We start from the raw sequence: 14,983 nt of genomic DNA, 5'->3' as shown, positions 1-14,983 counted from the left end.
CTAGTTACATAACATATGTATTGCACTGTCCACGTTTCTGGTTCCAGACATTTTCCATCTTTACTGCCTCTGAAGTCAATCCTTATGTAATTTCCTCCAAAACTTTTTTTTCCTCCTAGAAACTGCACTGTCATATCTTGCTTGCTTTCTAAACCTGCGAGCACAGCATACATCGTATTTCAACAGGCTGGTGTTGTAGTTTGTTTTCTGGTTGAACTGGATGGACTTATGTCTTTTTTCAACCAAAATAACTATGTAACTATGTAACAGCTTCTGCAGAGGGGTAAAGCAGTATTTCCCTTCTCAGCCTTGTGTAACACTGAACTGCTCTCAGTGAGGAGCAGGAAGGTGGGAGGGGAGATAACAAACTTCCCTCTTCTCTGCAATGTAGCAAATAGAGCCAGGCTGACTGAGATAAGATTTATTACAGCAGAAACATTTATGCTTGTATTGGAATGCTTGCGGTGCAGGGTCAGGTTGTAGACTGCATAATAAACACAGAGTATTGGGTAAATGGAATTTGCTATTATGGCTTGCAATCCCACTTAAAAAGACATGTCAACAATATAGAACAAAGTGTGCACTACAAACATACAGTGTTGCTGTTTTGAGTTCAAAATTAACCACTTCCCTACCACGCTATTTTGTGCTGATCGGTGCTGCGTGGGCTCTCCAGCCCGCAGCACCGATCAGCTAGCAGCCAGGCCGATCAGACTTCCCCCCTTTTTTCCCCACTAGGGGGATGTCCTGCTGGGGGGGTCTGATCGCCGCCGGCTGCTTGCGCTTGCGGGGGGGGGGGGCTCTTCAAAGCCCCCCTCCGCAGCGCTTCCTGGCCTCCTTCCCCTTCCCTCGCTCTCCCTCCCCCTGTGAGCGGCGCAGGACGGATTTCCGTCCTGCGCCTGATGGGATAGGCTTTAGCCTATCAGATGACGGTGATCCCCGGCCAATCAGAGGCCGGGGATCGCCGATCTCCTCTACGGCGCTGCTGCGCAGCAGCGCCGTATACATGTAAACACCGGGGAAGGTCTTCCCCGTGTGTTTACATTTACCCTGCGAGCCGCCGATCGGCTCGCAGGGTGTTCACGGAGACACCCTCCGTGAGCTGACATGGAACGGCCGCTCGTACGAGCGGCCGTTTCCATGGTATACACTTCAGGATTCAGGGGCGTGTATATACGCTCCGAGAATCCGGAAGTGGTTAAACTATCGATAACTTAAAGAAAACCTGAACTGAAAATTAAAAGTCAAAATAAGCATTCACAAGTCATACTTACCTTCCATGTAGTCTACTCCTCAGTGCCTTTCTCCTGTCCCGCATCCTGATTGTTCACTGTGATCAAGGGAATTTTCCGTCCTCCATTTTGAAAATGGCCATTACCCCATAACAGCTTTCTGGTCAGCACACAGTTAAACTGTAACATCGGCCACTTGAGCCATAGGGAAACATGGACATTACCTGGTACATCAGTTTTCCTCTCAGCTATAACTGACAGCAACTGATATTTTACTGACAGCAACTGGTTTATTTCAGATCTGACAAAATATTGTCAGAACTGGAAGGGATCATTGTCAGAAGAAAATGGTGAGCTTCTGAGAGGAACTGATGGCAAGGTAACTATGCAATGTTCATTTGAAGTTACCTCATGTGTTTATATTAAATATTTTTACTCAGTACAGGTTCTCTTTAAGACCCAGTTTCTCCACAATGCGATTCACTTAATTTTCCTGCATGCAAATTTGGAACCAAAATGACAGCTTATTAAAGGGACACTTAAGTCAAACAAAAAAGAGTTTTACTCATCTAGGGCTTCCAATAGCCACCTGCAGCTGTCCGGTGCCCTCGCTGTCTCCCTCCGATCCTCCTGGCCCTGCCAGCAGCCACTTCCTGTTTCGGTGACAGGAGCTGACAGGCTGGGGACGCGAGTGATTCTTCGCGTTCCCAGACACGTTAGCACCCTCTATGCTGCTATATGATATATGCTATAGCAGCATAGATGGCGCTATTGTGGCCAGGAACGCAAAGAATCACTCGCGTCCCCAGCCTGTCAGCTCCTGTCACCGAAACAGGAAGTGGCTGCCGGCGGGGCCAGGAGGAATCGGAGGGAGATGGCGAGGGCACCGGACAGCTGCAGCGGGCTATTGGAAGCCCCAGGTGAGTAAAACTCATTTTTTTTGTTTAACTTAAGTGTCCCTTTAAGGTCAATAGGCGGTTTCCAAAACGGACGCGAGAGGAAAAAAATTGTCTCATTGTTTTTGCAGACGGGCGCAAATTGTGATGTGTGGAAATAGGGCTTTAGGACTTTTTCACGGGTGAGGCTGAGCTGCACTTCCATATGCTGCTGATGAGAAGCATTGTGGGGTTTACATTTATGATGGGACACTGAAATCCAGTCGCCTATTAAACCATTTATTTGTTATTCCTACAACATAATAAAATCTTATTCCTTCTTTTTAAGTACGAGCCATTGATTTCCCGAGCCCATAGAGTCTCATAATTCAAACAGGAACAATGATTCACCATAGAGAAATGACAGGTTTATCAGCAGGGCACTCTCACAGAAGTGTTTGTTTACTATTGGAATGTTAAGTGTGAAATGACTTGTATATGTTTGACGCACTCTGTCACTTACACGTTGTCACATGTCACAGTACTCAGCCTTTGATTAAAGCACACCTAGCAATGCATCTGCTGTGCAAGCAGCAGTTCATCATTTCTTTAGTGTTTTGTAAATGGGTCATTTGTGTTCATGTGTTTACGTAAATGCACTTTGAGTGGGAAATACTTCTGCTTTCTTTTCCTTCCTTTATCAAGCCTATTGCACTGAAAAAACAATTATTTAAACGATGTTGAGATTTTCTAGTAAAAAAGTGCAATGCAAAATTACTATTTTGGAAACCTGAACCTAACTTAAAAAAAAAAGGTTACCGAATGTGGTGGCCAGCACCGTATCTACAGCTAAAAATTCAATTTTTGTTTAAATATATTAGATATTTTGCTGCACCTTTGCACGATTGGTACTTTAAAGTGTACCAGAGACGATATGAAATAAAAGTTTTATACATACCTGGGGCCTCCTCCAGCCCCATACGCATGGATCGCTCCCACAACGCCGTCCTCGGCCTTCTGTATCGCTGGTACCGGATCCCGTAACTTCGGCCAGTCTGCGCAAGAGAAGTGCGCTCTCTACGTATCTCTCCGGCGGCTGGTTTAATGAATGAGAAAAAATCGCTCTGAAAATCATTTCACAAAATCGCTAAGCGCTAGCGATTGCAATAGCGATTTTGGTGTGCACTAGCCCTAAAATGTATTGTGTAGGACTGATATATTACTGAGGTTAAACTGTTAACTATCTTCAACCCATGAGAATGAAGTTTATCATAAGCATTTGATGATATGCTGGATATTTGTTTTACAACCATGACTGCTGTACATCAGCTGCAGAACAAATCACAACCTGGAGAGTCCTGATTTGTTTGGAGTAGGCGATTCTTTACGGCATTAGTTATTGTCTTGATTTGTTGGCTGCTTGGGTGCTAAACGGGCTGCAGGAGTTTAGAAGCTGTCTAATTTAGTGCTACTTCTGAAGGTTTAGCTCAGATAAGTGCGCTTACCATGTTCCATTGCACATCAAGTGTTTAATCATTTATTTCAAGAGAGAGGTGTGTGGTACATTGTGTCAGCTGCTGTGATTTGAATAATGTAATGTCCATTGCTGAGATATGACTCACAAATGGTGTTGCCAGAGTTTAAAACACATTTTTTTTCTACTTTCCAGAAATTTAGACCTCTGTCTCATTTGTTTTGCTATCTCTGTCTCTCCAGCAATTCCTGCTGACTTTCTGTGATTTCCAGGATGTCACTTAGTTCTTTAGATACACGTTCTGCGATATTACTGGCAAAAAGAGATGGTCAATGAGATGCTAATAATTCTGAATGCACTTTGCATAATAGTTCTGTCTGTACATTATTCTTTATATTATTACTATTAATAAAACAAATTAAAAAAATATTAATTCTGAATTCATGCAAATTTTATGCAGCCATACAATGGACCAGGTTTAACAAGGCAATTTTGGTAGCAGCCCTTTCCTTCATTGCAAGGTTTTAATCTAATTTCTTTTTTGCACCACTGGCAACAGGAGCTGTGAGTACAGCGATATACTACTAATTCCCATCCCATTCCAGCTCCTGAAGAAGTGAACACTGGTTCACCAAATGCCTCTATCCATTTTTGAAATTGTGGAGCCATTTATTTTCTGACCCATTTGTGTACTTTAATGCTATTCTCTAGGTGGTGCATTAGTTGATCTGTCCAACCTTTGCAAAGCTTTGGGGTTTTACTATCGCCCATATAGGGTAAGAAGTTTTGAATCAGGATGATACCATTTATTGGCTAACTTAAAAGAATAAGAGTAAGCAAGCTTTCGACTGGGTGGCCTTCATCTGGCTTCAATCCTGTTTGCTTACAAACTGATGGAATAGACAGCTATATACATGCAATATCAAAAGGGGATACATAGATATTTTTTTTCAAGCATAAATACATGTTGTTAATGACCTCTCCAAGAGCTAATTGGAGTGAGGTGTCAGCCAGCTGGAGTCCAATCAATGAGATCAAATTGGAGGTGTTGGTTACAGCTGCCTTGCCCTATAAAAAAACACACACCAGTTTTCAGGTTTGCTTTTCCCAAAAAGCATTGCCTGATGTATATGATGCCTCGCACAAAAGAGCTCTCAGAAGACCTACGATTGGGTTCACATACTTTTTCTTGCTACTGTCTGTTGCAAACAGTATGCAGAAGGATCTTTTCAAAAATACTGGTTTGTTTGTGGCTGCAATTTTTAACCCATGGAAATATTGTTTTTCTTTATATAATTTCCTGAAGTTTAGCTTTAACAAAGCTTGTCTGTCTTTATTTTAGGAACGGAGCCTTGGCCCTTCTATTTCATAAATGGTTTCCTCAACTTTAATGTGGTGTTCATCTTGGCTCTGCTTGCTTTGCCCCTGACATGGCTGATGGAGCATCTGTTGCAGAAAATTAACAGTAAGGATCTCCCTCGCCTCAGTTTTCCTTTCTTTCATTTTCTTTCTTTTTTTAAAAATGACAACCAGTAAGGTTCAATACATTGTTTATGTTCAACCACAAGCCAGGACACTGACACTGAAAACGAGGAGATTGTTCACAATAAAAATAGATTCTGTATTGGCTGATGTTTTGCTAAAAACCCCTCCCACGGTGTGATGTCAGCACCTATTGTAGGTCCTGACAGTTTGCTGTCTCTGCTGAGCCTTGTTACATTATGGGAAATAACTGCTTTTTCCAACTGCCAAGCAACCAGTATCTCCCTCTGTATATATGTGTATCTATAAAAAACAACAATCTTTTAGCCTATCACATTGTTAGGGGGTGCGGTTATAGATAATGGCAGTTGGTGCTGTCATATTTTTTTTCCTGTCTGCCAGTAGTAAAGATGATTACGTGCAGGCTGATTGCGGATCAAACAATATGAACAAATTACATGGCAAATGTCAATCATTTCTTGATCTCTATTCTATTCTTTAACTTCTCGCTTTGCAATATATTGATTTTTTTCCCCTTTGCGATAAAGTTCCTCTTTAAATTTCTGGGCTGTACATGTTTGTGTCACATGTCGGGGCATGCAGTGGCCAATAGTAGGGCTCGGAAACTGTTACTGGAGCATGCAGGAGGAAGGAAATGTTTGTCTGTGGGTTCATTTCCATTTTAGCTTTCATAGTTTTATTGTTATACAATGTTTTTGTAATGTATAGACAAATACATTCTGCATTGCTTATCTCACCATTTCAGCACTTATAATTTGTGAAAACACAAAGGCTGCATCTCTTGTACATAAAAGTACAGTTTTAAGTCTATGCCACAAGGTTAGATGAAGGTACATATAACAAATGCATGATACAATGCAAACAGAAAGAAACATGCTCATTATAATGCTAACGGAACCATATTGTATTTGCTTTAGCAGTTCAGAATCTGGGAAGACCATACTGGCTTACACTGGCTCCAATGTATATCTGGATTTTGATTTTCTTCACTAGACCCCACAAAGAGGAACGATTTCTCTTCCCCATTTACCCACTGATCTGCTTATGTGGGGCTGTGGCACTCTCTGCACTACAGGTACTTTTTGAATTTATGCATAATTTAGTTGCTGATTTAATGATCCTTAAATGAAACATGTAGGTCTATAAAATGATAAGAGTGATCAGCTTCACTGATTTTGTGTCCTTCTACAACCAGATACACTGTGCACTAGAGACACTAGTTTCAAGATGTTTCTCAGCGACTTCCATTTTGTTTTCAGTTGCTTTCTTGAAAGACAGAGATATAAAAATACACTGTTCAGTAACATGCAGTAGCAAAACATTTATATTAAAAAAAAGAGAAAAAAAACATGCAATAATACAAAGCAGAATTTAGAATTATACACACCAATAATTGCTCACCTGCACCCATCTTGTATTACATGATTTGCATGATTTTCAGCTTGGGCTCTCTCCACTGGTTGAGATCAGCATATTGTTGACTCCATTTGTAAAGGCAGGGCCTTTCCTCAGCAGTCTATATCAGCTTCTGGGTACTCCAGTTCCTTGGCAAGCTGACCCTAAAGCGTATGAAAAAACAGACTGTCACAAGAACCAGTTTCAGGGCTGCCTTGAAGTCTTTAATACAATGCATTAAAAAAAAAAGCCTGAAACTATCCACAGGTTCCTTCATTGATTTCCAATGGATGCAGTTAGCCACCTTGCCAAATATTGTTTGTCTTTACTGAAACTTGGATCCTGCCAGAAGTTTTCTTCCTACGGCTGCTACTGCATTGCCCCATGTTTGCTGTTATGGGGCTTGAAAATGGAGCTGTTAACTGCTGTGAAAACCATGAGTATAAACTAGGCCTGAAACATGGAATGATTCTTTGCAAGCGGAGCTAACTTTATACCAGCATACAGTACATCTAGATGAAACGTGTGTGTGTGTGTGTGTGTGTATACGTGTGTGTGTGTACGTGTGTGTACGTGTGTGTGTGTGTGTGTGTGAGATTGTGTGTGTGTGTGCACGTGTGTGTGTACGTACGTGTGTGTGTGTGTGTGTGTGTGTGTGTATGTGTGTGTGTGTGTATACGTGTGTGTGTGTACACGTGTGTGTGTGTGTGTGTGTGTGTGTGTGTACGTGTGTGTGTGTGTACGTGTGTGTGTGTGTACGTGTGTGTGTGTGTGTGAGATTGTGTGTGTGTGTGCGTGTGTACGTGTGTGTGTACGTACGTGTGTGTGTGTACGTACGTGTGTGTGTGTGTGTGTACGTGTGTATGTGTGTGTGTGTGTGTGTGTGTGTGTACACGTGTGTGTGTGTGTGTACGTGTGTGTGTGTGTGTGTACGTGTGTGTGTGTGTGTGTGTGTACGTGTGTGTGTGTAAAAAAAAAAAAAGTTGCATGACCAGCAGTGACGGTTCAAAAAGTAGATTTTATTCACTTCCAGAATGTTAATAAACATTGAAGACAGAAATGGGGAGTACTCATAAGATGGTAGCCTCTATATGTTTTCTCAGTTTTGTTTTAATTTGCAGGATTTGGACACAAGCTCACTTTAAATATGGAATCGGTTTATGTACTTGTCATGCTCGGAATTATATTTTAGTATGATTTATTGTGCACATGAATAAATTTTGTGAGTAGAAGGGATTAGTTGGTCTATACCGGCAATCAATCACACAGAGGCTGTATAGCTTATCACTTGGTACACATAAAGCTCCCCTCTTCACATATGCATTACGCACACGCGCAGCCGACATTGTAATTCTATAGAATGACGCAGAGTCTTTCAGGGACGCCCAGAAGTAATTTATTTTAGAGAAAGCTCACACAACACAGCATCATGGATTTCAAAGAAGATGTATTTTGCTTGCAAATTACATGACGACAGCTCTCTGAGACAGTGTTACACAGTCAGTATTGATTTATTACTTTGTTGTATGAAATGCTGAGATAGTGTATTTATATAGAAACCAATTCATGCAGAAGAAGGATTTTGTGTAACACTCTGTGGCTAGCCAACAAGCAAGGAATGGAAATTTACGGTTTATGTGTTACTGGTAAAAGTTGTCTGTGTGTTTGTGATGTTGTCTATTTCTCAGCTGGATTTGCAACCATGTTTAGTAAATACATATGTCATTGTAGAGGGTAATTCCATGTTCATTGTACAAAACTGTTATAAATATAGATGGGTGATGCACAACTCTGTAATGTAATAACAAAATGATTTCTCTATTCCAATTTGTAGCAAGATAAGAATTTCCAAAACTCTCTGTGTGCATAAAAGCATAAAAGACAACTGAAGTGAGAGGTGTACGGAGGCTGAAGGATACCAGAGCTGAACTCATTAGAAAAAACTGGGGGAGCAGGCATGTACTGGAAGCTGTCCTGATGCAAACCGCTTCCACCCCCCCCCCCTCCCCCCTGTTCTCCTCTGTCCCCCTCTTTTCCTACCTGAATGCCCCCCGACAGTTTCTTCCAGGTTGGGCATTTGTGTGCAGGCGCTGGCCCGGCTGCGGGCAACCTATATCGTGCGCCCACGGCCTGGAGCACACTGATCACAGGGTCAGGAGCCAATAAAATCTGCTCCTGACTGGCTCACAGAGTTGCCATGATGGCAGAGCAGGTGAGCTTCAGCGACGGGAGAGCGTTGACAGTGAATCCGCGCGGCGTGATGTCGTTGGGATCCGTTTTCCGTACCAGCGGTGTCTGAGAGGCCGCTGGTACTAAAGTGGTTAATATTGCAAACCCAGCCATCCAGGTAATGAAAAATAAATAATGCAGAAATGATATTCTGCATAATATGCATTTAAAAAGGCTAGCCTGAACTAGAACTATAAGGATATCTTCACTTATTGGACTTGTAAGTTGTCACAGGTGTAAAAATCGTTTCTTTTTCAAAAATAACATTGAAACACTAAAATTATACTTTGCAACTAACATTTGTACTGCTGAAGTAAGTGGCTGGGAACCTGTCTGGCATGATTTTGTTTTTTGTGCCGGGTTGGGAAAGCAGCATTGCTAATGCATTATGTCACTCATATCCAATCTCAAAGGGATTTAATCTGGCAACCAATCAGTATCTCTCTGATCAGGGAATAGTGATTATTTCAGAATCTTGTAATTCTCAGATTTCAACAGAAACCTGGTTTAAAGGTAATTGAACTGCTGCCACTGCTAGTCTCTTACCGATCCATGCAGTATAAAGCTATGGAGCCATTAAGCCCACCTCACAACCCTTCTTTGTCCCCTCCACCTGCATGTGACTGATGAAAACTGCCACCATTGCGGATCTTGCTTTGTTTAATATTTCAATCAAAATTATTGACTGAGGCTCTAGTTGTTGACATTTCAAGTAAACAAAGGAAGGCAGAAATCCAGGTACCAGTTCAATATCGTCACCTTTATTGTCCCCTCACACCTCCCAACATAAGTTGCAATGAAATTGGCCTAACAGCCGTCTCACAGGGAAACCCTGCTTCATCAGAGACATTTTGCTGCCTCTGACAAAGCAGGGTTTCCCTGCGATACGGCTGTCAGGCCAATTTCATTGCAACTTATGTCGGGAAGTGTGGGGGGACAATATTAAACTGGAGCCCGGATCTCTGCCTTCCTTAGTTTACTTGGATTATGCTATACCTGAGGGCACAGTCATGGGCGCCCGCAGAAAATTTTCCAAGGGGGGGGGGGGCAAAAAGTGGGGAGCAAAAAGCGGGGTAGCGCGCCGCGTCGCAAATCTGGGTTGGTGAAAAATTAAGCTATGTCAATGGGTGTGGTCATGAACCAGAATGTGGGTGTGGTCGTGGGTGGAGACAAGTTTACATGAACTAAGCAATGGTGGGACATTAGATTAGGACAGTGGTGGCGAACCTTTTGGAGGTCGAGTGTCCAAACTGCAAAGTCACTTTACTATCACAAAGTGCCAACAGCAATTTAAACTAAATTCAAACGTTTTAACTCATACATGAACATTATGGAAAATTAAGTTGAAAATAAACTGTGAAGATAAACAATTTCATCCATCGTACTCCTGAAAAAATTATTCATTTTTTTTAGAACCTCCCAGTTTCATTTTCTGTTTTAAAAAGCGGAAAAAGTAGGTTTAATGCTATTGTCTCATATGATGATGATTCAGCTCTTTCCATAGTCTCGCAGTTAGCAATCATGTGACCCCCAACAACACAAATTCAGCAATCATGAGCCCCCCCCCCCCCCCCCATCAAGACAAATTCAGCAATCATGAGGCCCCCAACATTACCAACTCAGCAATAATGAGGCCCCCAACAAGACAAATTCAGCAATCATGAGGCCCCCAACAAGACAAATTCAGCAATCTTGAGGCCCCCAACAAATCATGAGGCCCTCAACAAGATGAATTCAGCAATCATGAGGCCCGCAACAAGACAAATTCAGCAGTCATGAGGCACATAAATAGACAGCTTTTCACATAAATAGGCAGAATGCCCCCTTAATATGTAGACACCTCTCACCTGGCAGCAGTTCCCCAAAATACACTCAATCTGACAGCAGTGGTTCCCCAAAAATAGGTAGCCCCAGGTCTATAGGTGTCCCCAGAATAGGTGGCCAGCGGTATAGATGTCCCCAAAACTGGTAGCCAGGGGTAGAGATGTCCCCAGAACAGGTAGCCAGGGGTATATGTGCCCAGTATATGTAGGCAGGGGTATATGTGCTCAGTATATGTAGGCAGGGGTATATGTCCCCAGTATATGTAGGCAGGGGTATATGTCCCAGTATATGTAGGCAGGGGTATATGTCCCAGTATATGTAGCCAGGGGGATATGTCCCAGTATATGTAGGCAGGGGGTATATGTCCCAGTATATGTAGGCAGGGGGTATATGTAGCCAGGGGGATATGTCCCAGTATATGTAGCCAGGGGGATATGTCCCAGTATATGTAGACAGGGGGTATATGTCCCAGTATATGTAGGCAGGGGGATATGTCCCAGTATATGTAGGCAGGGGTATATGTCCCCAGAAAAAGTAGCCAGGGGTATATGTCCCAGTATATGTAGGCAGGGGTATATGTCCCAGTATATGTAGGCAGGGGGTATATGTCCCAGTATATGTAGGCAGGGGGTATATGTCCCAGTATATGTTGCCAGGGGGATATGTCCCAGTATATGTAGGCAGGGGTATATGTCCCAGTATATGTAGGCAGGGGTTATATGTCCCAGTATATGTAGCCAGGGGGATATGTCCCAGTATATGTAGGCAGGGGTATATGTCCCCAGAAAAAGTTGCCATGTGTGCCCCAGCAGGAGGGGAGCAGAGAAGAGGGAGAGCTATGGGCACTCACCTTAGGGGGCTCTCCCTCCCTCTCTCGCTCTCCCCTCCGGAGTCCGGAATGAAGTGTGCAGCGGCTGGGCAGCGGGCGGAACTTACCTCCTCTCGTCGCACGCGCCGGATGGATTAGCTGCTACTCTGGTCTGATCCAGACCAGAGTGCGGCACCAGAACTTCCAGCGCAGGAGCGAGACGAGGTAAGTTCCGCCCGCTGCCCAGCCGCTGCACACTTCATTCCGGAGAGGACAGCGAGGGAGAGAGAGCCCCCTAAGGTGAGGGAAGGGGGGGAGACGTCCGCCCTTCCCCACTGTGCCCATAGCTCTCTCTCTTCTCTGCGCTGGACCCCTCCTTCTGGCTGCACGAGCACGCGGCCAGGGGGGGGGGGGGGGGCAGCGGACGGCCAGGCTCGGGCAGATGCCCGGTTTTGCCGTATGTGCGGACGCCCATGGGCACAGTGCATGCACCATACACCCCTCAACTGCCGGTCAGACATCTAGTGCGATCTCTTTTAAAACGGGTAATTAATATTTGATGTTTACATGGGTTTTTAAAACTGAATGTCTAATTGATTAAATGTTATAATGTATAACTGGCTTAACCTCCACGGCGTTTAAGGTCCCTGCAATTTTTGTATCAAAAGCGGTACAATTTTTTCAGCATTTCTTTTTTTGCGTACCGCTTTCAAGTTGCGGTCTTGCAAACTGCCAACAAGCATGCATACAATATAAAAAAACGCATCTCTATTATGCTGTGTTTTGTCCTGAAGCAAAGCTAGCTTATTCTGTGCCTGTTCCCTGATGGTGTTTAGAGGATCCTTCCTGAATGTGTGGTTGGATATGGCGGATTAATCAGTCCTTTCATCTGGCTGATGCACCAACCATTCCCAATTAATGTTTGCTATTAGACAGAAACACTGTATTAGGACAAAATATCTAAACCCTGCTTCAAGCAAACGATTGACATTTAATTTACCAGTGTCTTCCTGAGAAATCTGACCTGATCTGATGACTGACGTCATCTATTTCGTTGTTACTGCCAGGAAAACAATTCCTCAATTTCATGCTTTGTCATCAAAACTTCTACCCTACAGCAGAGTTAAAATCTGCATTGCCAACATACTACAACCGCAATGCAGTTTCAGAAATACAAAATCTCTGAAGAAACACAATTCAAAGAGCCCCATACTTGTAATAGCTATGTGTGTAAAAAAAATTCTTATTTTCATTAGCATTTTATAGTGGTCAGTCCCATCAGGGGATACTGACAGCTGCGTACAACTTTTAGGTCTTCCTGGACTGAAAGTCTAGAGAGTGCAATGTTACTGACAAGGCCATCAGTGATGCTTTGTGTTGGAACCATAACAACCTATTATTGTTGTGGACCTTTCCTTTGAAGTTCTCGCAGCAGGGCTCTGCTCTCTGATCCTCTCACCCATGATAGAGCAGTATACAGTGTACAGCATACAGAATACAGTGCTCAGCTGGGAGCCGATCTTCAATGTTCATTTTGGGCAACATTCGCTTATAATGCATAGGTAGCTTTAAAAACAGTACATGTTACTATTTGTAGTGAGCTCGTCCTTTTGCAGATGATGCAACGGTCATTGGGCCTATAGCAGACAACGAGGAAGCTGTATACAAGAATGAAGTAAAACCTGACTGCACAGGGTGACATTAACAACATGTTAAAGACTTAAACAGTTAGGTCCACCATAAGCCAATCACAAACCGCTAATGATCAATGCAGTGGCTATGGAGTGAGTTCCCAGCTGTAAGTTTCTGAGAGTCACCATCGCAGAAGCCCTGTCCAGGGTTGACAACATCGTAGCTGTAATTAGCAAAGTACAATAAAGCCTCTATTTTCTGAGCAAGCTAAGGAGCACTCACCTTTCCCAGAAGCTACTGGTTAATTTCTGCAGATGCACTATAGAGAGTTTCTTGAACCACTGCATGACGGCCTGGTACAATAGCTGCTCCAAGGCTTGTAAAGACGTGTCAGGTAAAAACGGCTCCTGCGGCTGCTGAAGATTTGGGCGCCGCTATAGGCTGTAATGAATGTGAATTACGGCTATAGTGGCGCCATTGAGTAATTTGGGCATCAGCAAAAGACAGATTTCAAATTGGGATACAAATAATGTATCTCTGCCATCAGCAACAGCAGCTGGAAGCCAAATGGTGCCTTAAACTCCACCCCCCACCCCTTCCCCGGCTTTACCCTGCACCCAGATTTCTCTCTGCTTTCTTTACATGTACGCGGTAAAGAGGCCCTGCAGCAGGTTGTAAAAACAGCAAAGGGTAGTATCCGCACTGAACTATCCTCAATAGAGCTTTTTGATAAGACTATGAGAATGGCCATAAATATCATCAAGGATAACACCAACCCTGGATGCTTTGTTGGCACTCATACCATCAGGTAGACGTTTTAGATCAATTTGCATACACACAATCACCTTTTTCCCATCTGCCTTAAACTTTCTAAACTCTGAATATTCTCTGACATGATTGCTTCGCTGAAATGATTGCTTTCAATTTCTACGTATGCATTCCCAATTAAAGGTTGCCATTAATGATACAATCCCACTGACGTTCGCTTGGTTGTCCCCATTAACAGCCGAAAACGCGCTAATCAATCTGATCAGATTGATGGGATCAATCCGTTTTTCAAGGGATTGTATCGTTAATGGCCACCTTAATTTGAGAGACCCTCCATCTTTTGGAATAAATTGGTCATTATAGGAAACCCAGTGAAGCTGTTGGAGGATGAAAAGAACAATCATTTTTTACTTCCTGCTTTGTGCAGATTCATGAGCCATTGAGAAGGTCAGGGAGGACAATTCTAAATTTCTTTTAACCCAGGGTGCATGCGGTTAGCATATTTCCCTGCAAGTTCTTAAAAACATTTTAGTGGCTGCAGACTGAGGCTAAAAGATAATATTTAATGGCATTCTGTTACAAAATCACTTGAAAAGAATAAGTATGTTACATATATTGTTGTATTGCAATTGAGTTTAAAAATACACTTTTTAGTATTATATGGCTGAACATTGTAATGTACATTCACGGCATGGTATTGAAGCAGCATATTCTCTTTTCTGGAGCATTGGCTTGGAAGGGTTTTCTCAATAAGAGTGATGGGCAGTACAAAGGTTGACCATTGTTACATTTTACAATAATATCTTCTGCTTATGCAATAAAATAGCTTTACATGTTTTGAATTGCAGCTGCTTTGAGCAGAACTAAAATAAAAATGTCCCAGTTTCAAAGTGAAAAATGTCTCAGAAAAACTAGAGGTTTTTAGGCTTTTGACAGTCATAAAAAGCTTTCCGTCCGTGATCTTTGGAAATGTTACTAGAGGGAGCTGTTTGTACTTAAAGCATGGATTGTTTTGGGATCACTAAATCATGCTTAAATGAATTAGTGCTTCTGAAAATAATGTCAAGTGAGTGATGCTAAAGTATTCTTTATTCTTATAAAGTATTCTTATATTCTTATTCTTGTAAAGAATATAAGAATATATATATTCTTATAAAGTATTCTTATATTCTTATTCTTTATAAAGTATTCTTTATTCTTTACTAATAAAGAAGATTGTAACAACATGTAACACTTAGGCCCG

At 42.6% G+C, this 14,983-nt stretch overlaps 1 protein-coding gene across 3 annotated transcripts in view; it reads left to right on the top strand.

Moving 5' to 3' along the window:
* ALG9 (ALG9 alpha-1,2-mannosyltransferase) overlaps positions 1-14,983 on the top strand; it is a 177,124-nt gene that overhangs the window by 84,361 nt on the left and 77,780 nt on the right. For 2 of the 3 annotated variants that reach the window (XM_068240937.1, XM_068240940.1), the window contains exons 9-10: positions 4,924-5,046; positions 6,002-6,159. In XM_068240937.1, the coding sequence (XP_068097038.1) occupies positions 4,924-5,046; positions 6,002-6,159 (281 nt within the window). The remainder of the gene's footprint in view (positions 1-4,923; positions 5,047-6,001; positions 6,160-14,983) is intronic. The other variant, XM_068240939.1, reaches the window with a different exon arrangement.

This window comes from Hyperolius riggenbachi, chromosome 6, assembly GCF_040937935.1.
Source record: "Hyperolius riggenbachi isolate aHypRig1 chromosome 6, aHypRig1.pri, whole genome shotgun sequence".
NCBI classification, from domain to species: domain Eukaryota; kingdom Metazoa; phylum Chordata; class Amphibia; order Anura; family Hyperoliidae; genus Hyperolius; species Hyperolius riggenbachi.
This window is presented reverse-complemented; position numbering and strand designations above follow the sequence as displayed.